The sequence below is a fragment of the Panulirus ornatus genome, chromosome 17 (assembly GCF_036320965.1).
Source record: "Panulirus ornatus isolate Po-2019 chromosome 17, ASM3632096v1, whole genome shotgun sequence".
In the NCBI taxonomy this organism is placed as follows: domain Eukaryota; kingdom Metazoa; phylum Arthropoda; class Malacostraca; order Decapoda; family Palinuridae; genus Panulirus; species Panulirus ornatus.
In genome coordinates, this window is record NC_092240.1 from 46,665,463 (window position 1) to 46,690,804 (window position 25,342).

The 25,342-nt window shown below is 39.9% G+C and overlaps 1 protein-coding gene across 1 annotated transcript in view; it reads left to right on the top strand.

Moving 5' to 3' along the window:
* Cerk (Ceramide kinase) overlaps window positions 1-25,342 on the top strand; it is a 220,358-nt gene that overhangs the window by 177,485 nt on the left and 17,531 nt on the right. Inside the window, exons 5-8 of the mRNA XM_071672277.1 lie at window positions 345-422; window positions 1,318-1,634; window positions 14,547-14,729; window positions 24,475-24,599. Of these exons, the coding sequence (XP_071528378.1) occupies window positions 345-422; window positions 1,318-1,634; window positions 14,547-14,729; window positions 24,475-24,599 (703 nt within the window). The remainder of the gene's footprint in view (window positions 1-344; window positions 423-1,317; window positions 1,635-14,546; window positions 14,730-24,474; window positions 24,600-25,342) is intronic.

The following is a 25,342-nucleotide window of genomic DNA, read 5'->3' on the forward strand; positions in this document are numbered from 1 at the left end:
TGAGGGTTTAGAATTGTTTGCTTCATTTTCATGTTCATTTCATTGAGAATATGTACGTTAATATTGAAATTGGTTGTAATAGCAACATCAACAAATGTAGCAGAGTAAGGCACATACCTTGAGAGTCATGTGATCTGAGCCAGAAAAATAATTGGACAATGCCAAATGCTTTGTGGCACCAAAACATTAATACCCTCTTTATGTGCTTATGAAAAGTGTAAAAATTACAGAAAGGATGCTTGTTGTAGAATGGTTTGGTAAACATATATTCGGTAGTTATCTGTTTTCTAAAGAGAAATTAGATTTGCATTTTTTATCATGATTGATTTTCTTTTCATATTAAGGTGGCAGTACAGATGCTATGTGCCATGGGACCCATGGTACAAGTGATGTTGTCACAGCTGCACTACACATTATCATGGGTGAGTGTCCAGTCAATGAAGGTCATTTTCGTAACATAGAATTTATTTTAACCTTCAGTACATAATGGCTTCTGCTCTGTTTGCATGTATTTACAAATATACTGTGTTTACTGTATATATTTATGTAGATGATAAAGCTCTGCCATAATTTTGTAATCACTCATCATATTGAAGTAAAGCTTCCAGTGCTATGGTCACAGGATCACTTTAATCTGCATTGCCCTCAGAAGGATCTTTTGATAGATTTCATCCTCTGTTCAGTGCAATCCCAAGCACAGTATTTTCCACTTTGTGAGGTATATCTTTGTAGATCACATTTTAAAGTAAAACATCGTAATGTAAGATAATGAAGTAAGTTTGCTCTCCACAGCCATATTCACCTTTCAGCCCCCAGTAATACATTGCAGCAGCTTCATAGATACTGTAAAATATTTCCCTTTTCTCTGTCTTTTTTTCCTTTGTTTTCTTGCTTATGCCATGATACAGAAACATGATTTCACCTTTTACTTTAGCATCTGCATGTGCAGTGATCCTTCTATCCATTGTGTCCACAGACTCACAAGCCTGTATTGTCCATACTTAGGTCAAGTTGACAAGAGTCATGCAAGCTGAAATAATGATGCCAAACAAATGTATGTAAATAAATGTCACTTGATGGAAAATATCACATTGTTATTAGCATTAAGAAATTTAAAGTTAAAACCACACTTCTGAGAGACATGACGATTTACATTCAAATCAAATAGTTTTACCTTTTCACAAGCCTTTCTCAAAAGCTGAAACTGTCCTAGATTTGAAAATAGATCATTGTGTCTACACGAAGTGTGGCTTTAACCTTTATACTTTTTTATGACAGTGTATTCTCATACTTCATCAGAAAAATGTTCATTTTCAGGTGATAGTCGAACTGTTGATGTAGCAGCTATCCACAGACATGGTCAGCTACAAAGTGTTGCGACTACCATGGTATCATATGGGTATTTTGGTGACCTCTTGAAAACATCTGAACAGTGGCGGAAGCTTGGACCAACTCGCTACATAGTATCAGGTGTCCTGCAGTTTTTACGGAATCGTTCATATGAGGGGCAGTTGAAAGTGTTGACTCCAGCAACACCATTATCGCAGCCTTATGATGTTAATGTGTGTAGTCATCAGTGTAGCGTTTGTGACAAAGCTGCTAAAACTCCGCCCACCCCTGGCGATTGGCTGCAGGTAATTTTCTCTTAGAATGTTTAGTGATATTCTAGCTTTTGGGCTTATCAGATGGTTTTCTTTAACATCCTCCTAGACATCCAGAAAAAATACAGTTCATCTTTGGTCTCTCCATTTGATGATGGATCAAACTCCTTTGCTTATCAGAGTAGCTTTCCTCTGGGACCTTTTCTGTTTCATACCATCTTTCTGCTTTTACCATTTCTCTTTCCTCACCAAGTAATCCACTTCATTTATTCGGTCTGTTACTTTTTTTTTTTTTTATACTAATCGCCATTTCCCGCATTAGCGAGGTAGCGTTAAGAACAGAGGATGAGGACTGGGCCTTTAAGGGAATATCCTCACCTGGCCCCTTTCTTGAATTTTTCCAATAGGGCAGACATAAACTAGTAGATTTAATGCTAACACTCCTCATAACTAAATCAAGTTTAATGCTTCTAAAGTTCATTTTTATCCTATTGCTCTTTCTCAAGCATTTAGCTTTTACATCTTTCAAAGCAGTGTAATTCTACCTTTCAGCATTTTATACAGTACTCTGTGTCATCATAAAGTTTAATCTATTAAGGAGACTCCATATTGTACCAGTAGGTACAGCTTCAAAAAATCTTAGTTTTGATCACATGCTAAATAATCTCCTTTTTTGAGCAGTGACTCCAGTTATGGTAGCCCTAGTTTTGCATAGTTACCTATATGTAATTGTCAGTTTTTACTAACTGGGATGAAGATTTACTCTCATGAGGCTCCATCTCTTGAACTATTTTTACTTGATATCATACAGCTTTTAAAACTTTGGTATGTAGTCCACTTTCATAGTTTCATAATTCATTTTATTCCATTCATCCACTATTCTTTCAATATAAAAGTACTTTTATATATATATTTATTTATTTATTTATTTTGCTTTGTCGCTGTCTCCTGCGTTAGCGAGGTAGCGCAAGGAAACAGACGAAAGAATGGCCCAACCCACCCAAATACACATTTATTTACATACATGTCCACACACGCAAATATACATACCTATACATCTCAATGTATACATATATATACACACACAGACATATATATACATGTACATAATTCATACTGTCTGTCCTTATTCATTCCCATCGCCACCCTGCCACACATGGAATAACAACCCCCTCCCCCTCATGTGTGCGAGGTAGCGCTAGGAAACGACAACAAAGGCCCCATTCGTTCACACTCAGACTCTAGCTGTCATGTAATAATGCACCGAAATCACAGCTCCCTTTCCACATCCAGGCCCCACAGAACTTTCCATGGCTTACCCCAGACGCTTCACATGCCCTGGTTCAATCCATTGACAGCATGTCGACCCCGGTATACCACATTGTTCCAGTTCACTCTATTCCTTTGCACGCCTTTCACCCTCCTGCATGTTCAGGCCCTGATCACTCAAAATCTTTTTCACTCCATCTTTCCACCTCCAGTTTGGTCTCCCACTTCTCCTAGTTCCCTCCACCTCTGACACATATATCCTCTTTGTCAATCTTTCCTCACTCATTTTCTCCATGTGACCAAACCATTTCAACACACCCTCTTCTGCTCTCTCAACCACACTCTTTTTATTACCACACATCTCTCTTACCCTATTATTACTTACTCGATCAAACCACCTCACACCACATATTGTCCTCATACATCTCATTTCCAGCACATCCACCCTCCTGCGCACAATTCTATCCATAGCCCATGCCTTGCAACCATATAACATTGTTGGAACCACTATTCCTTCAAACATACCCATTTTCGCTTTCAGAGATAATGTTCTCGACTTCCACACATTCTTCAACGCTCCCAGAACTTTCGCCCCCTTCCCCACCCTATGATTCACTTCCGCTTCCATGGTTCCGTCCGTTGCCAAATCCACTGCCAGATACCTAAAACACTTCACTTCCTCCAGTTTTTCCTCCATTCAAACTTACCTCCCAATTGACTTGTCTCTCAACCCTACTGTACCTAAAAACCTTACTCTTATTCACATTTACTCCCAACTTTCTTCTTTCACACACTTTACCAAACTCAGTCACCAGCTTCTGCAGTTTCTCACATGAATCAGCCACCAGCGCTGTATCATCAGCGAACAACAACTGACTTTTTTCCCAAGCTCTCTCATCCACAACAGACTGCATACTTGCCCCTCTTTCCAAAACTCTTGCATTCACCTCCCTAACAACCCCATCCATAAACAAATTAAACAACCATGGAGACATCACACACCCCTGCCGCAAACCTACATTCACTAAGAACCAATCACTTTCCTCTCTTCCTATACGTACACATGCCTTACATCCTCGATAAAAACTTTTCACTGCTTGTAACAACTTGCCTCCCACATCATATATTCTTAATACCTTCCACAGAGCATCTCTATCAACTCTATCATATGCCTTCTCCAGATCCATAGATCCTACATACAAATCCATTTTCTTTTCTAAGTATTTCTCACATGCATTCATCAAAGCAAACACCTGGTCCACACATCCTTTACCACTTCTGAAACCACACTACTCTTCCCCAATCTGATGCTCTGTACATGCCTTCACCCTCTCAATCAATACCCTCCCATATAATTTCCCAGGAATACCCAATAAACTTACACCTCTGTAATTTGAGCACTCACTCTTATCCCCTTTGCCTTTGTACAATGGCACTATGCAAGCATTCTGCCAATCCTCAGGCACCTCACCATGAGTCATCCATACATTGAATAACTTTACCAACCAGTCAACAATACAGTCACCACCTTTTTTAACAAAGTCCACTGCAATTCCATCCGAACCCGCTGCCTTGCCGGCTTTCATCTTCCGCAAAGCTTTTACTACCTCTTCTCTGTTTACCAAATCATTTTCCCTAACCCTCTCACTTTGCACACCACCTTGACCAAAACACCCTATATCTGCCACTCTATCATTAAACACATTCAACAAACCTTCAAAATACTCACTCCATCTCCTCCTCACATCACCACTACTTGTTATCACCTCCTCATTAGCCCCCTTCACTGAAGTTCCCATTTGTTCCCTTGTCTTATGCACTTTATTTACCTCCTTCCAAAACATCTTTTAATTCTCCCTAAAATTTAATGATACTCTCTCACCCCAACTCTCATTTGCCCTCTTTTTTCACCTGTTGCACCTTTCTCTTGACCTCCTGCCTCTTTCTTTTATACATCTCCCACTCATTTGCATTTTTTCCCTGCAAAAATCGTCCAAATGCCTCTCTCTTCTCTTTCACTAATAATATTACTTCTTCATCCCACCACTCACAACCCTTCCTAATCTGCCCACCTCCCACGCTTCTCATGCCACAAGCATCTTTTGTGCAAGCCATCATTGCTTCCCTAAATACATCCCATTCCTCCCCCATTCCCCTTACATCCTTTGTTCTCACCTTTTTCCATTCTATACTCAGTCTATCCTGGTACTTCCTCACACAAGTCTCCTTCCCAAGCTCACTTACTCTCACCACTCTTTTCACCCCAACATTCTCTCTTCTTTTCTGAAAACCTCTACAAATCTCCACCTTCTCCTCCACAAGATAATGATCAGACATCCCACCAGTTGCACCTCTCAGCACATTAACATCCAAAAGTCTTTCTTACACGCGCCTATCAATTAACATGTAATCCAGTAATGCTCTCTGGCCATCTCTCCTACTTACATACGTATGCTTATGTATATCTCTTTTTTTAAACCAGGTATTCCCAATCACCAGTCCTTTTTCAGCATATAAATCTACAAGCTCTTCACCATTTCCATTTACAATACTGAAAACCCCATGTACACCAATTATTCCCTCAACTGCCACATTACTCACGTTTGCATTCAAATCACCCATCACTATAACCCGGTCTTGTACATCAAAACTACTAACACACTCACTCAGCTGCTCCCAAAACGCCTCTCATGATCTTTCTTCTCAAGCCCAGGTGCATATGCACCAATAATCACCCATCTCTCTGCATCCACTTTCAATTTTGCCCATATCAATCTGGAGTTTACTTTCTTACACTCTATTACATACTCCCACCACTCCTGTTTCAGGAGTTGTGCTACTCCTTCCCTTGCTCTTGTCCTCTCACTAACCCCTCCTTCCCTTGCTCTTGTCCTCTCACTAACTCCATACATTCTTCAAAGCAAACACCTGATCCACACATCCTCTACCATATATATATATATATATTTTTTTTTTTTTTTGCTTTGTCGCTGTCTCCCGCATTTGTGAGGTAGTGCAAGGAAACAGATGAAAGAAATGGCCCAACCCACCCCCATACACATGTATATACATACGTCCACACACGCAAATATACATACCTACACAGCTTTCCATGGTTTACCCCAGACGCTTCACATGCCCTGATTCAATCCACTGACAGCACGTCAACCCTGGTATACCACATCGATCCAATTCACTCTATTCCTTGCCCTCCTTTCACCCTCCTGCATGTTCAGGCCCCGATCACACAAAATCTTTTTCACTCCATCTTTCCACCTACAATTTGGTCTCCCACTTCTCGTTCCCTCCACCTCCGACACATATATCCTCTTGGTCAATCTTTACTCACTCATTCTCTCCATGTGCCCAAACCATTTCAAAACACCCTCTTCTGCTCTCTCAACCACTCTCTTTTTATTTCCACACATCTCTCTTACCCTTACGTTACTTACTCGATCAAACCACCTCACACCACACATTGTCCTCAAACATCTCATTTCCAGCACATCCATCCTCCTGTGCACAGCTCTATCCATAGCCCACGCCTCACAACCATACAACATTGTTGGAACCACTATTCCTTCAAACATACCCATTTTTGCTTTCAGAGATAATGTTCTCGACTTCCACACATTCTTCAAGGCTCCCAGGATTTTCGCCCCCTACTCCACCCTATGATCCACTTCCGCTTCCATGGTTCCATCCGCTGCCAGATCCACTCCCAGATATCTAAAACACTTTACTTCCTCCAGTTTTTCTCCATTCAAACTTACCTCCCAATTGACTTGACCCTCAACCCTACTGTACCTAATTACCTTGCTCTTATTCACATTTACTCTTAACTTTCTTCTTTCACACACTTTACCAAACTCAGTCACCAGCTTCTGCAGTTTCTCACATGAATCAGCCACCAGTGCTGTATCATCAGCGAACAACAACTGACTCACTTCCCAAGCTCTCTCATCCCCAACAGACTTCATACTTGCCCCTCTTTCCAAAACTCTTGCATTCACCTCCCTAACAACCCCATCCATAAACAAATTAAACAACCATGGAGACATCACACACCCCTGCCGCAAACCTACATTCACTGAGAACCAATCACTTTCCTCTCTTCCTACACGTACACATGCCTTACATCCTCGATAAAAACTTTTCACTGCTTCTAACATCTTGCCTCCCACACCATATATTCTTAATATCTTTCACAGAGCATCTCTATCAACTCTATCATATGCTTTCTCCAGATCCATAAATGCTACATACAAATCCATTTGCTTTTCTAAGTATATATATATATATATATATATATATATATATATATATATATATATATATTTTTTTTTTTTTTTTTTGCTTTGTCGCTGTCTCCCGCGTTTGCGAGGTAGCGCAAGGAAACAGACGAAAGAAATGGCCCAACCCACCCCCATACACATGTATATACATACGTCCACACATGCAAATATACATACCTACACAGCTTTCCATGGTTTACCCCAGACGCTTCACATGCCTTGATTCAATCCACTGACAGCACGTCAACCCCGGTATACCACATCGCTCCAATTCACTCTATTCTTTGCCCTCCTTTCACCCTCCTGCATGTTCAGGCCCCGATCACACAAAATCTTTTTCACTCCATCTTTCCACCTCCAATTTGGTCTCCCTCTTCTCCTCGTTCCCTCCACCTCCGACACATATATCCTCTTGGTCAATCTTTCCTCACTCATTCTCTCCATGTGACCAAACCATTTCAAAACACCCTCTTCTGCTCTCTCAACCACGCTCTTTTTATTTCCACACATCTCTCTTACCCTTACGTTACTTACTCGATCAAACCACCTCACACCACACATTGTCCTCAAACATCTCATTTCCAGCACATCCATCCTCCTGCGCACAACTCTATCCATAGTCCACGCCTCGCAACCATACAACATTGTTGGAACCACTATTCCTTCAAACATACCCATTTTTGCTTTCCGAGATAATGTTCTCGACTTCCACACATTCTTCAAGGCTCCCAGAATTTTCGCCCCCTCCCCCACCCTATGATCCACTTCCGCTTCCATGGTTCCATCCGCTGCCAGATCCACTCCCAGATATCTAAAACACTTCACTTCCTCCAGTTTTTCTCCATTCAAACTCACCTCCCAATTGAATTGACCCTCAACCCTACTGTACCTAATAACCTTGCTCTTATTCACATTTACTCTTAACTTTCTTCTTTCACACACTTTACCAAACTCAGTCACCAGCTTCTGCAGTTTCTCACATGAATCAGCCACCAGCGCTGTATCATCAGCGAACAACAACTGACTCACTTCCCAAGCTCTCTCATCCCCAACAGACTTCATACTTGCCCCTCTTTCCAAAACTCTTGCATTCACCTCCCTAACAACCCCATCCATAAACAAATTAAACAACCATGGAGACATCACACACCCCTGCCGCAAACCTACATTCACTGAGAACCAATCACTTTCCTCTCTTCCTACACGTACACATGCCTTACATCCTCGATAAAAACTTTTCACTGCTTCTAACAACTTGCCTCCCACACCATATATTCTTAATACCTTCCACAGAGCATCTCTATCAACTCTATCATATGCCTTCTCCAGATCCATAAATGCTACATACAAATCCATTTGCTTTTCTAAGTATTTCTCACATACATTCTTCAAAGCAAACACCTGATCCACACATCCTCTACCACTTCTGAAACCACACTGCTCTTCCCCAATCTGATGCTCTGTACATGCCTTCACCCTCTCAATCAATACCCTCCCATATAATTTGCCAGGAATACTCAACAAACTTATACCTCTGTAATTTGAGCACTCACTCTTATCCCCTTTGCCTTTGTACAATGGCACTATGCACGCATTCCGCCAATCCTCAGGCACCTCACCATGAGTCATACATACATTAAATAACCTTACCAACCAGTCAACAATACAGTCACCCCCTTTTTTAATAAATTCCACTGCAATACCATCCAAACCTGCTGCCTTGCCGGCTTTCATCTTCCGCAAAGCTTTTACTACCTCTTCTCTGTTTACCAACTCATTTTCCCTAACCCTCGCACTTTGCACACCACCTCGACCAAAACACCCTATATCTGCCACTCTATCATCAAACACATTCAACAAACCTTCAAAATACTCACTCCATCTCCTTCTCACATCACCACTACTTGTTATCACCTCCCCATTTGCGCCCTTCACTGAAGTTCCCATTTGCTCCCTTGTCTTACGCACTTTATTTACCTCCTTCCAGAACATCTTTTTATTCTCCCTAAAATTTAATGATACTCTCTCACCCCAACTCTCATTTGCCCTTTTTTTCACCTCTTGCACCTTTCTCTTGACCTCCTGTCTCTTTCTTTTATACGTCTCCCACTCAATTTCATTTTTCCCTGCAAAAATCGTCCAAATGCCTCTCTCTTCTCTTTCACTAATACTCTTACTTCTTCATCCCACCACTCACTACCCTTTCTAATCAACCCACCTCCCACTCTTTTCATGCCACAAGCATCTTTTGCGCAATCCATCACTGATTCCCTGAATACATCCCATTCCTCCCCCACTCCCCTTACTTCCATTGTTCTCACCTTTTTCCATTCTGTACTTAGTCTCTCCTGGTACTTCCTCACACAAGTCTCCTTCCCAAGCTCACTTACTCTCACCACCCTCTTCACCCCAACATTCACTCTTCTTTTCTGAAAACCCATACAAATCTTCACCTTAGCCTCCACAAGATAATGATCCGACATATATATATATATATATTTGATATGTTCTTTGCTTAATTTCATGCAGTGTACTTTGCTTTATCCTTGCATCTTGTGAAGAATTGTTCATAGGTATGTCATCATACTAGTTCAAAAACTTAAAGGTTGGGACTGGGTCATCTTTTGCTCTTTTTGCTTCCATTGTGGACATGTTTAAACTTCAGCCCTTGTCTATAACTCTTTATATTTCTGATGCCTGTTCCATTTGGAACTTCCCCAAAGAGGTGGCTATGGCAACAGATTCTCCATTAATAAAGAACTCCAGTACTGCTTCTTTAACTCATCTTTTTTAATTTTGGTACCATCTTTGTTACCCTCCTCAGAACGATATCTATTAGTTCTTTGTACTTCTTTGAATGTGGTGACCAATCTTGAGAAGCATATTCAAGTTTTGGCCTAATGTAGCATGTGAACTGCTTGCTGAATATTTTATCTATATAATTGAGTACTTGTCTAATATTTGCCAGCAGGCAGTTTGCCTCCTTTATTTATCTTCCAATGTGGGACTCTAATGACAGGTTAGGGACAGTTTCTGTTCCCAATTTCCTTTCTCAAATAGATTCCTGCACCTTATTTCCTGTTTGGTGGTAATCTTATCATCAAAACCTTCCTTTCCTCTGACTTGCCTTCTCATTACTTTTCATAAACTCAGGTTGAATTTCATCAACCAACCATGGACCCAGAATATACCATTTTCAGCATGCCATTGGTAACCCCAACTCATTTTGAGAAGGTTTTCCAGAGAGAATTTTTCACTTCCACTAAAATGATCTTTTACCCATCAAAGTAGTCCCCTTAATTCCTGCCTGAAGATCCAGCTTTGTTACCAGTCTCCTATGTGGTATAATGTCAGGTACTCTCTAGCAGTTCAACTCCAGACAATCCATCCAGCCTTCTTTTTTTATGAAATGGAGTGTTTCCTCTCATGCATGATCTTTCCTTGAAACTGTGTTGTCTCTTTCCTAGGTAATTCCTCCTTTGCAAGAATTCATCCATTTGCTTTCTAATTATCTTCTCTAGAACTGTACAGACCAAACTCATTAAGGACACCAGTCTGTATTTCAGTGCATCCAGCTTGTCTCCTTTTTTAAAGCTAGGTATGACGTTTGTGTTTTTCCTTTCCCTTGGGATTCCAGCTTTCTCCACAAGAACATACAGGTTTCTATCCTCAAACATACTACCTATCTCTCCTTTCTTCTCAGCTAGGTTACTTCCACACACATTTAGACACCCCAGTCTGAACCTTTGAGGAGGATGTGCACTCCCTGCTTGACTCCTTCTTACTGAGTATTCCTGGGAAATTGTTTGGGAGGGTATTTGATTGAGAGAGTGAAGGCATGTACAAAGCACTAGATTGGGGAGGAGCAGTGTGGTTTCAGAAGTGGTAGAGGATATGTTGGTCAAGTGTTTGCTTTGAAGAATATGAGAAATACTTAGAAAAACAGATGGATTTGTATGTAGCATTTATGATCTGGAGAAGGCATATGATAAGGTTCATAGAGATGCTTTTTGGAAGGTTTTAAGAGTTGGTATGGGAGGTAAGCTGCTTGAAGCAGTGAAAAGTTTTACCAAGGGTGGAAGGCATGTGTATGAGTAGGGAGAGAGGAGACTGATGGTTCCCAGTGAAGGTTGGTCTGCAGCAGGGGTGTGTGATGTCCCCATGGTTGTTTGATATGTTTATGGATGGGTGGTTAGGGAGGTAAGTGCAAGAGTTTTGGAGAGGGGCGAGTACGCAGTCTGTTTGGGATGAGAAGGACTGGGAAGTGAGTCAGTTGTTGTATGCTGATGATATAGCTCTGGTGGCTGATTTGAGTGAGAAACTGTATAAGTTAGTGACTGAGTTTGGGAAAGTGTGTGAAAGGAGAAAGTTGAGAGTAAATGTGAATAAGAGCAAAGTTAATAGGTTCACTAGTGTTGAGGGACAAATAAATTGAGATATAAGTTTGAATAGAGAAAAATTGGAGGAAGTGAAGTGTTTTAGATATCTGGGAGTGGACTTAGCAGTGAATGGAACCATGGAAGTGGAAGTGAATCACAGGGTGGGAAGGGATGAAGGTTCTGGGAGTGATGAAGAATGTGTGGAAAGAGAGAACATTATCTTGGAGAGCAAAAATGAGTATGTTTGAAGGAATAGTAGTTCCAACAATATTATATGGTTGCAAGGCATGGGCTATAGATGGGGTTGTACGGAGGAAGGTGAAAGTGTTGGGAATGAAATGTTTGAGGACAACGTGTGGTGTGAGGTGGTTTGATCAAGTAAGTAATGAAAGAGATGTGTGGAAATAAAAAGAGTGTGGTTGAGAGAGCAGAAGAGGGTGTGTTGAAATGGTTTGGACATATGGAGAGAATGAGTGAGGAAAGATTGACAAAGGGGATATATGTGTCAGAGGTGGAGGGAATAAGAAATGGGAGACAAAATTGGAGGTGGAAGGATTGAGTGAAAAAGATTTTGAGTGATCGGAGCTTGAACGTGCAGGAGGGTGAAAGGCATGCAAGGAATAGAGTGAATTAGAACAATGTGGTATACCGGGGTTGACGTGCTGTCAGTGGATTGAACCAGGGTATGTGAAGCGTCTGGGGTAAACCATGGAAAGTTTCGTGGGGCCTGGATGTGGAAAGGAAGCTGTGGTATCGGTGCATTATACATGACAACTAGAGACTAAGTGTGAATGAATGTGGCCCTTGTTGTCTTTTCCTAGTGCTACCTTGTGCACGTGCGGGGGAGGCGGTTGTCATTTCATGTGTGGAGGGGTGGCGACAGGAATGAATAAAGGCAGCAAGTATGAATTATGTACATTTGTATGTATGTATATGTCTGTGTATGTATATATATGTATACATTGAAATGTATAGGTATGTATGTGTGTGTGTGTGTGGACATGTATGTATATACATGTGTATGTGGGTGGGTTGGGCCATTCTTTTTTCTGTTTCCTTGCGCTACCTCGCTAACGCAGGAGACAGCAACAAAGTATAATAAATGAAATAAATAAATGAAATAAATAAATGAAATATATATATATATATATATATATATATATATATATATATATATATATATATATATATATATATATTTTTATATTATTTTATTATACTTTGTCGCTGTCTCCCGCGTTTGCGAGGTAGCGCAAGGAAACAGACGAAAGAAATGGCCCAACCCCCCCATACACATGTATATACATTAGTCCACACACGCAAATATACATACCTACACAGCTTTCCATGGTTTACCCCAGACGCTTCACATGCCTTGATTCAATCCACTGACAGCACGTCGACCCCGGTATACCACATCGCTCCAATTCACTCTATTCCTTGCCCTCCTTTCACCCTCCTGCATCTTCAGGCCCCGATCACACAAAATCTTTTTCACTCCATCTTTCCACCTCCAATTTGGTCTCCCTCTTCTCCTCGTTCCCTCCACCTCCGACACATATATCCTCTTGGTCAATCTTTCCTCACTCATTCTCTCTATGTGCCCAAACCACTTCAAAACACCCTCTTCTGCTCTCTCAACCACGCTCTTTTTATTTCCACACATCTCTCTTACCCTTACGTTACTCACTCGATCAAACCACCTCACACCACACATTGTCCTCAAACATCTCATTTCCAGCACATCCATCCTCCTGCGCACAACTCTATCCATAGCCCACGCCTCGCAACCATACAACATTGTTGGAACCACTATTCCTTCAAACATACCCATTTTTGCTTTCCGAGATAATGTTCTCGACTTCCACACATTCTTCAAGGCCCCCAGAATTTTCGCCCCCTCCCCCACCCTATGATCCACTTCCGCTTCCATGGTTCCATCCGCTGCCAGATCCACTCCCAGATATCTAAAACACTTCACTTCCTCCAGTTTTTCTCCATTCAAACTCACCTCCCAATTGACTTGACCCTCAACCCTACTGTACCTAATAACCTTGCTCTTATTCACATTTACTCTTAACTTTCTTCTTCCATATATATATATATATTTTTATTATACTTAATTGCCATCTTCTGCATTAGCAAACTGATGGAGTGCACAACTGTGACATTTTAGTGTTCTGGTATTTATTCCTCAAACTTTGTTCCATATCACAAAAAAAAAATCTCTGAATTACAGAGATATACTTAAAGCTCTATAACTGTTTTGCATGTCCATAGATTGGGTTTAAATTTTTTGTTTTTACTGACACCTTCTCAATAGCTGTACTTTGTCATCTTAACCAGTAGTTTTATATCCATCCATCCTTACTTCATTGGTCTTCCAGATTATCCTCATACATACATCATTACATCTGTCTGTTCTGTAGCAACACAGTATACAGTATGAACTGTAAAGTTTGAATTTCCAAAGTTCAGAATCCTCCAAAATTCAAATAGTTTCAGGCCTTAGGACCTAATTCCAAAACTAAGAAAGCTCTAAAATCAGACATTTGGTTTGCCTGCTTTTCCTTTATATATTTATTTCCCTTTATTTATGGACTGCGTTCATTATTTCTATGATTATTTGAAGTTTTTAGGCTTTTGTGTTACCGTATATTGTACTTGTACACACTGTGTACATATCTACTCGTTTATTCCAAAATTTGGAAAATTCTGAAATGCAGAAAGGCCGAGGTCTCATTCTTTCTTTCTTTCAAACTATTCGCCATTTCCCGCATTAGCGAGGTAGCGTTAAGAACAGAGGACTGGGCCTTTGAGGGAATACCCTCACCTGGCCCAATTCTCTGTTCCTTCTTTTGGAAAATATAGTCCAAAATTTTTGAGGTTATTCAATATCTTACTTACATCTGACCTAGTTGTATGGATTGTACAGTGAACATCATGTTTCCCACGATGAGATTTTTTTTTGAGCTACTCTTTGTTACTTTTCATTTCAACAGTTCAATGGGCGTTGGAGCATTGTGACATCAGCAGTGGTCACCTGTGCCTGCCGCTTATCTCCTCATGGGATGTCACCCTCAGCTCACCTTGGGGATGGCTGCACTGACCTTATACTAGTGTCTGGAGGATCAAGATATCGTATCTTGAGCTATCTTTTTCGAACAGCTTATACAGGAAATGCTGTAAGTTTGTTGTTACTGAGAATTACTGAACTATATGTAATACTTTATTTTTTTTCAGTATTTGTCACATTTTGAATTACACAAAGCTTTCAGTAACCCCCTCCCCAACATAAGTCCAAGTTCCATTCTGACCGACTTGTTGGATCTCGAAATGAATGTAAGTCGGACGCATGTCAGCTTGGTATGTAGAATTGGTATACTTGCACCGCATTCTTTTATCCTACTCAATATCCATCATGATTATCTTATTCTTTATTAACCAGCTTTATTATATGATTCTTTAATTCTTTTTTACATTTTTTTTAGATTTTTTAGTTCATATTTCATAATTTTTATATATTGATTCATATCTTTTTTTCTGGCTTATGCACGGATGGTTGTAAGTTGCATAGGTCGTAAGTAGGGGATTAGATGTATGCATGTTGGAAAAGACCTCATATGTCCCAAGTACCATTGAGACATTTTTCTAATACAATTTTTTTGTACAGGTTGGAACTTAGCTTGCATTAAGGTCATATATAATGTAAATCTTTAAAGACAAGGAATGGGTTGGCCTTTTTGGCAGCCTCAACATAATGTCCAGCTAATTGTGAAGTGATGAGGGATGCAAGGAGAGGAAATTTCCCAAGGCACTTTCTGAGGGCCACCAATTAATAGCCAGTTTTCCCAGAAACGGTGCTCATTTATATGTTTAAGGTATGCTTGCCATGAAAATTTGAAGTTAGAAAGTAAGAATGTAGATTTAGTTAATTGTTTATTGTTGGGGGTCCCAGTCATGTTTTGCCAAGTGCCACACATCCTCGCTATGCCACTGTGTCCAACTTTGAGCATGTTAGGTAGTACTCTGCAAAACCTGCTTTGAACTGAGTGTGTTTCTTTGAATTGTGAATAGACCAGGCAAGCCCAAAAGTACATTGTGAAATATGTCAGATGGAAGTAGAAGACTGTGATTTAAAGTTTCTGATAGATTCACAGGTGTGTTTTGCTACTATGACTTAGTTAATCTATAAAATAGGTTAATATTTTGTTTTGAATTTTACTACCAAATAATTGAATTTACCCACAACTTACAGTTTTTCATCATGCAAACTGTTAGTACACAGTGACCTTAAAGGTAGCAGTCAGTAAAGATGGAAATGGTAAAGCTGAAGTTTAGAGTCGAGTCACGCAAGGGAGGAAAATTGGAGATGCAGTGAAAGATATGGCGAATGGAATAAAGAAAATAAAAATAGCTTGGAGTGTGTAATAGAGCTTGTATGTGTGGATATGAAATCCAAGTTTATAAAGGTCACATTAGGTAGAAAATAAGAGAAGTAGAGATAGATAACTTGCATAGCTTAGTCGAAATTTGCATGATGAATAGAATAAAGAATTAAGTTGAAAAGGTTATATGGCATGAAGAAAGGCACATGGATGGAAGTCTTTCACTATGGCATTGGTAAGTAGAATCTTTAACAGTTAATGGGTTAGTCAGGATGATATACAGTAGTAGTAGAAGAGGTGTTAGTCTGGAATGTTAGGCAAGAACTTTAAGTAAACATATCAGATAAAAGCAGATGGTTGGAGCATTAGGTAGGAGCATCTGAAACATTGTGTTAGAGTTACCCTCTACTAGTGGCTTGTTAAAAGTGTGGCATAAAGGCTAAGAAGTAGCAAAGGAGTTCACCAGTCAAGGAAACTTTTGTTGTGGCCACCCCCTTGAGGGGGTTCTCAGAGGGAACAAGTATCAGAGATATACATATATAGTTAGATAGATAAATATATCATTGTATATTTGATGATGTAGTAGGACTGTTGATGGTGCAAGAAGTAAGCAGTTACAGAGATGGACAGATGCAGGAAAACATGAATTCAGCATACACCTACCAGTCACCTGGAATAGGCAATCACTCCTTTGAACAAGACATCACCCATTCGGGGTATCACTTGCGAAATACATGATGCACACAACATTCACTCCTCACACCATGATAACACAGAAGCAACAAATAAACTGAATATCCTCACATTTGGACAAAAGAAAAAAAAATATTGTTTCATTCTCCACAAAGAATTCATCTGCTCCACTCTAAACTATGCCTCACCCATCTGGTCTTGCACACTCCCAAAAGGAAATATAACAAAGCTGCGAACCACACAAAATATATTTATAAGAACAGTCTGCTTAGCAGTCACAAATACTCAATACTCAAAACATTACTCCTCCCGATGCAATATCAAATCAACATGCTCAGCACTGAATTCTTTGTGACAGCACTAGACCCCTTCTACCCACACCACCCTCCAAGCAGAAATAAATAGCCTAAACCTGTCTCACACTTCAACAGTATTTACCCACAGATCCTCCAGCCCTACCAAATGTAACACTGATAAACCACATACACATAGAAATGATTAGACAAGCACTAAACAGCCACCCTCCCAACCTGGCCTTACACCCAACCCAACCAGACATACATCCATCTGAAACCACTCTCCCTGGTTATACATAAGTCATGCTTTCCCATTTATGCTCTGGATATCATCCATCCCAACATCACAAAAAATGCTGATTCAGCACATCCTAGGAACCATCATTCTCATGATGCAAACAACCACTGGACACTTACTGCACTCTCTCCCCACATAGATACTCATTGTCATACTTTATGACCTGTGGTCATGCCCGATGAACATGGCTGGCCTCCTGACTGCTGTAGGAGTCTCATATAGTTAAATAGGACTCTTGGTGTAGGACTCAAAACCTCCAAAAATATCTCAAGGATATGGGATATCTTGCATACACGAGAGGGCATTTCATAAAGATGGAAGGGACTCCTGGGACAGAAGTAATACATTTTACTTCAAATCCCGCAAGGATAAGGGACATTGTGTCTTAACAAGAGCCTAGTTTTACACAGGGAGCCCCAGGTTTGCACACTGAAGTACTACCACGCAGGGTAGCAGCTTAAGGACAAGAGTCATTCATAGGATCGATAGTTAACTCCTGTGGCAGAATTGAGAAGGAAAGTTGCTTGTCATGGACAGCACCAAATGGTCATGACATCTATATGCCCAGTTTCTTTCTTGTGCTCCAAGAGGACCTCATATAAGGATATAATGTGATATGAGGGCCATGGTCCCTCCAATTACAACCAATAACCTTGCAGGCATGATTAACTGAGTATACTATCCAAAAACAAAATAGAAAATATACTTATAGATCTGATAGAACTTAGCTTGATCCAGTAGCATGAAGCCCCCCCAAAATCTTACTCTAGCCATGACCATGTGGGACCATAGGTCATAAAATAAGGTGATGTTGTGTATGTATCTATGTGGGGAGACAGTGGATCATGTGAGCATTAAGTGTTCACTGGCTGTTGCATCATGGGTGTGATGGGTCCTGGGATGTGCTGAATCAGTGTTTGTAGTAATGCAGAGATGAGTGATATCCAGAGCGAAGACACTGTCGAACATGTATTGAGGGAAACCAGCAAGGTTTTTACACCGCAACCAAAGATGCCCTAGAAAAAAAAAGGATTCTTAACTGGAATTGCATCAGTTTTTAAAGTCCTCAGTATATCATGGTATAATAGTTGAAGTATGAGACTGCCAGTACATCATGACTAAGCTGGATGATTATCAGCATACAGCTGCCAACACTCCTAGCTCTCTAAGAAAACCAAGATCCCTTAAAACAGACTTTCTTCATCCCTCAAGGTTTGAATTCTGGGAGCTATTTACCTACTAAATGTCATCCAACAACACAAGGAGATAACCATCAAAGTGCAAGACCTGGTTTGGTTAATGCTCCCCCCAGAAACTAGCAACTGAGATTATACACTATTTGATACTGTTTCAGTCCCTATCTTAATGTAATTTCTCCTCTATAGGGCCCAAACACTGAGAAGACCTGCAAAACACTATTAGAAAACAAAAACACATGGGAAGAGAATTTGCAAGGGGATGAATGGAGGGGAGGTCAGAGGTGAGGGAGATATAAATGTCTTGAAACTGATTGCCATAAAGAGCCATGTAAATACTTGATGAAAGAACCAAACCTCAGTCACATGACTTTCTTCCATTGTTCTTAAAATACTTCAGTAATAGGAGGAAACAAATATAAGCAGTTAAGTAAGATGCAGTGAGGTGCCAATAAACACTTTGAAGATTGAGATGATTAAATGAACAATTAGAGCTGATTTCATAACCAATGCTGTCAGATTTCTAAAATGTGTTAAAAAGGTTGTTGAGGCCAGGAGATAATTTACATAAAATATTTTGAAATGATGCCTACAAGCGAATAGTCAGTTACAAAAGGTGATTTTGTAATGCAGGTACCTTACTGTAATGTGTTAATCTTGAGACTAAACTTTTGAATATTAAAACACTTTGAACCAACAACACAATCGAAATTTCTTTCAGTATAATTGAATGTATTCCATTAATTGATAACAAATAACACAAGTAGATAAGAAGGCAATAACAGTGTAGAATTCATTTTATGTTTTATTTATTTTTACTCCAGGACCAAGGTGAAGGTTCTGGGAGTATTGGGAATATGTGGAAATAAAGATCTTTATCTGGGAGGGTGAAAAGGTTATGTTTGAAGGTATAGTAGTCCCATCACTGTTATAAGGTTAAAAGGCATGAGCTGGTGATGAGAGTGTATAGAAGACTGAGAATGTTTTGGAAATTAAATGTTTGAGGACAATATGTAGTGTGAGAAGGATTGATTGAGTAAGAAGTGATAGGATGATAAAGAGAGGAGTGGTAATAAGGAGAGTAGGGTTGTGAGAGAAAGGGTGTGCTGAAATTTTTGGACATAGAGAGAATTAGTAAGGAGAGATTGGCAATAAGGATACATGTGTTAGAAGTGGAGGAGACAAAGAGAAAGGGAAGACCAACTTAGAGATGAAAGGATGCAGTGTATAAGATTTTGAGTGCTCAGAGCCTGAACATGCAGGCGGGCAAAGGGTTTGCAAAGGATAGGGTGAATTAGATTGATGCAGTATATTGGGGTGACATTCTGTCAGGGGACTGAGCCAGGGCATATGAAGCAGCTAAGAGAAACCATAGAAACGGCCTTGTTGTGAAAAGGAGGTTATGGTGTGGGTGCATTACACATGACACCTATACAAATTTCAGCTAGAGAATGGATGTGAGTGAATGAGGCCTTTGTTTTGTCTGATCATGGCACTACCTTGCTAATGCTATAATTGGGGAAGAAATATGAATGAAAGAAAAGAATTACTTCCCTCATGACTAGTTTCTATAGAAAATCCTCATATTGCCCAGGATGTCTCTCTAAAGGCTCTTGGAGCCCAAGGCTGTGCTACTTCTAATTGCAGGGAAGTGTACACTCCTTTGAAGTGAAAAGTTCTTCGATGAGATTACACTCTCAACATTACAGCTTTGGCAGAGATTATACTTGATTGCTGTTTCCCATGTCAGCAAGGTAGCACCAGGAAACAGACAAAGAATGGCCCATTTACTTGTACACATGCCTTACTTCCTTGATGTTAACGTCTCACTGCTTCTGGCAGCTTACCTCCCACACCATATATTCTTAAAACCTTCCAGAAAGCATCTCTATCAACCCTGTCATTTGTATTCTCCAGATCCATAAATGCCACATACAAATCCATCTGTTTCTAAGTATTTCTCTCACACATTCTTCAAAGCAAACACCAGATTTACACTTCCTCTACCACTTCTGAAACCACACTGCTCCTCCTCAGTCTGATGCTCTGCACTTGCTTTCACCTTCTCAGTGAATACCCTCCCATACACATACATTGAATAACATTACCAGCTAATCAACATCCTAGTCACCCCTTTTCTAAATATATTCAACTGCAGTACCATCAACTCCCACTGTCTTGCTGCATTTCATGTTTTGCAAGGCTTTCACCACCTCTTTTCTCTTCAACATACCACTCTCCATGACTCTCTCACTTTACATACCACCCAGACCAAAACACCCCACATCTGCCACTCTGTCATCAAACACATTTAACAATCCTTCACAATACTCATTACATCTACTCCTTTCTTCATCACTACCAGTTATCACTTCCTCTTATGTCCCCTTCACCAGTGTTCCCATTTGTTCTCATTTTTCGCACATTATTTACCTTCTTCCAAAACATCTTTAGTTCTCCCTAAAGTTTAACGATATTCTCTCATCTCGCCAATGTCTCTTATACATCTCCTAGTCATTTGCACTCCTGCCTTGTTAGTACCACCCAAACGTCTCTTATTTTTTTCTTTCACTGGCAACTTTACTTCTTCATCCCACCACTCACTACCCTTTCTGATCTGCCCACCTTTTGCATACCTCATGCATCTCTTGCAAAGGCCATCACTGCCTCCTTAGATACCTCCTATTTCTCATACACTCTTTTCACTTCATTTGCTTTAACCTTTTGTCACTCTTCACTCATTCTCTGCTGGTATTTTTCCAAGCTCACATACTCTCAGCACTCTCTTCTTCCCAACTTTGTTTCCTTTTTTTCGTAAACCTCTACGAATCTTCATGCTTGCCTCCACAAGGTAGTGATCAGACATCCCACCAGCTGTCCCTCTCAGCACGCTTACATCCAAAAATCTCTTTTCACATGCCTATCAATTAATACATAATCAAACAATGCCAGTTGATCATCTTTCCTATTCACATATGTATACTTGTGTATATCTCTCTTTTTACAGCAGGTGTTCCCAATCACCAGTCTTTTTTCTGCATACAATTCCACAAGCTCTACACTATTACTACTCATAACACTGGATACCCTATGTGAACCAGTTATACCCTCAACTGCCACATTACTTACCTTCACTTTTAAGTCACCCATCACTAGTACCCGGTCTCACGCACCAAAATTGATGATACAGTCACTCAGTTACTCCCAAAACACTTGCCTCTCATGATCTTTCTTCCTATGGCCACATACACATGCACCTGTAATCACCCACCTCTTGCCATCCACTCTCAGTTTTACCCACATCAATCTAGAATTTATTTTCTTACACTCCATGACACACTTCCACAACCCCTGCTTCAGGAGTAGTGCTACTGCTCTTGTCCTCTCACCAACCCCTGACTTTACTCCTAAGACATTTCCAAACCATTTTTTCCCTTTTTCCTTGAGCCTTGTTTCACTTAGAGCCAGAACGTCCAGGTTTCTTTCCTCAAACATACTACCCATCTCTCCTCTTCTTTCATCTTGGTTACATTTACATATTCAGACACTCCAATCTGAGCCTTCAAGGAGGATGAGCACTCCCTACTTGGCTCCTTCTTCTGTTTACTTTTTTATAAATTGAAATACAAGAAGGGGAGGGTTTCCAACCCCCTGCTCCTGCCCCCTTTACTTGCTCCCTATAACAGGCGGGAAATATATGTTGTCCAGAAACCAAATGAATTGCTTTGCTACTGCTGTCCTTGCATCCATGCTGATCCTTTCATGTGTAACTTCACTGTCACTATCACCTCATCATTTTTCTCTTGTATAGGCTTTAGCACAGACTCTGTTGATCTTTGTGCTGATATCCATCCCCATATGATACCTCAACAGGTCTGTTGCTTGAGTTTTCTCACCATGAAATATGGTACGAAGTCGCAGATTATGTCCAGCGATCCTCACCGTAGATGGTGTCATTATATCCCATGCCCATGCCAGTGCCCAGTTGCTATTGGTGACGATAGCTTTTTCTTGAAGGTGCCAACTCCACCTGCACCAGAAGACATAGCCAACATCTGATGCAGGAATTAATTTCCTTAGAAGCATATTAGGATGTGGATAGTACCTGACAGTTTGCTAGTGTACATTCTGCAGAAACATTCTTTGTCAGTTTGTATCACTTCAGCATCCTTGTAGGCAGAACAGTTTTCCAAGAGGTAAACATGTTTACAGTTCTCAGAAAGCTCCAACATACAAATGTGTGGTTAGACCATTCATTGGTCAGTTCTTATGTGCTCCAAGCATATTTATTGATATGATAAATCACTGGTATAACCTTCAATTCATGCATGTGCAGAGGTAAGCACTCATGTCAAATCAGTAGCAATTTGCACATGTGTATACCAGCAGCGTTAGGGCAATTGAAACAGTGAGCCTGTCCTTGGCCTCTTTAAACTGAACCAGCTGGTGTATTTCTCCTATTAAAGTGACAGAAAAGGCCAGTCTCATCATTATTGAAGATTTGCTTAGGAGGTAGCTTTTCCTTCAACATCAGCAGAAAAATAATTGATGTAATTATCAGCTAGACTTATTTAGAGTCAGTTTCTCATCTCTTGTTTTCAGGTAGCAGATGCCATGATTAACTTAAATTTTTGCTGCCATCTAGTGGAGAATTCACAAGGTTACCATGTCTCAGACTTATTGTGAAATTGCTTGTCCTTTTCCATTAGATTTAGGTCTGAAATGAGTAAACCTTCTCTGCAGTATTGGTAAAACCATTTGTATATGAGCTTTTCAGAGTTGATCCAGTTTGCCCCATAGATTGTCTCAGGCTGAGCAATGCCCTTATTTGTGTCACTCCCAGCATAGAACTTCACCAGTTATTGACACTGCTGCTTATGTTATAACTCCTTGAGGTACAAACTTCAGAAGTCATTCAAGTTGTATAGTGAAGCACCTTTCTCTAACTTCAGTTGAATAACTACTTTCAGGAGAATCATAAGCATAATCTGTGATATGCAACCCTTTTGTACCACAAGCATTACAACGTTCATCACTTGATCTTGGATGCTTTTTGGACACCATTTTATGGGTAAAACAGAAATAACATAGGGGTGCAACTAATGTACTGTGGCAATATTTGGATGTCCGAATGGTGCACACACAATAGAGCAGTGAGTTCCATAAATTTGAGTGACGTTTCACTGAGTAGCAAGGGCACCTGATGGTAGATTGAATAGTATAACTTAACCCATGGGGTTTTATTTTCCCAGTACTATTTCTAGTTCCAGAATTGATAGAATAGACTGAGATAGAAGTAAGTGATTATATGGAAGTCCAGGTGCATGAACCGCTTTTACTAAAGCAGTTGATCTTGCCCCGTGCATTGTGCTATTCTTAGCATTTCCACTTAGAGCAGACAATGGACTGTGGCATCTCATGGATGCATAGGCAGTGCCCAGACAGTAGAGGAGTAGTTCCACAAACATGATACCATTTCACTGAGGACTAGTATCTTCATGAGAGCTAAACTTTAGTTCTTGAAGTTTGGAACACAAATGGGAGATGTTACAGTGTGCAAAAATAATGTATAAAGCATGAGTGTTATATAAATGGACTTTCCTGTTAAGGGTAGATTTTTCAAATACAGTATCTGTGGTAAGTTTAGCAAATGATGTGAAAATATTTGTGCAAAAGTATATTCATCTGCCAAATAATGAAATGAGATTGTAATGTGACGTATTCAGGTTACCTGCTTCTGTTTTATTGGTATTAGAATTCTGTGGCTTTACCTAACTAAGATTTCTAAGTTCCCTATATTGAAATGTGAAACTGAATGATTCATATGGCATGCCACTATCATAGAAACAAGATGGATTGGAGATGAAGTGATATGCAGTAGTGCAGTTCAATACTAACATGTTAAGGTGTTTGTCTTTCAACTGTACCCGTCAAATTTGATTTAAATGAAAAGTGAAAACTCATCTCATTTTTACCAGTTGTTAAGGAAATTAAAGAATTGCATTAATTGATATAGCTGTAATATTTTATTTAGACTAATTGACATATCTTTCCACCAGCTAAGTTTAGATCACGTAAACATGCACCGTGTTCAAGAGGTTCACTTCACACCAAAAGTCTCTGGCCCTAAGTCTTCCTGGAACTGTGATGGTGAACAGTTAACAGAACCAGCTCTTAGACTAAGGTAAGTAAATGAATTAAATGATTTAAGGGACTAGGTTCATGTACAAAGATGTTTTAGAATTGTATATGATGTGAAGATCTCAACTTTAATACATCACCAAAAAGTTTTCACCATTTTCCCATGAGGTATCATATTTGAAATGTTAGCTGTCCAACTGAGGTTGGATATGCATCCTTTTAGTCTACATATGAATCTGATGAAAGAAGTTGAAACCTCAACTTACAAGCTTTGCAGGTCGCTTTCTTATGTTTTGGGGTGTGTAAATGAAAAGAATGTGGCTGTGACAGCGAAGGCTAAAGTGATGAGATAATTTGGGTCTGAAAAAGATGACTAAGACAATATACTAAAATGAGGGTGAATGGAGATTACGAGTGAGGCAAGGTAGATTGTGATGGAAAAACACATTTGGAAGGTATATAGGTATTGAGAGTATGAGCATGTATTAGTGTTTCAAAACTGTGCAGGGTTAAAGTTGCATTTAGGAGACTTTATTGGCCACCTTGCTGATAAGAAGAGACAGTTATAGGGGCTAAAAAGAAGGCAAACGAAAGTTGAGGTTTGTGAGTATCAGCAAATTTCTGGGAGAATTAAGAAAATATCTTAGAAGGAAGTTACTAGTATGAGAAAAATAAGAAACAAATGGATTAATTGGTGATGGGGTTAAATGCGAAAGTGGTAACAAACAGAAATGAGTTGAAGAGTAGATGGGGAGAGTTATTTTGAAGGGATGTTAAAATTTTCAT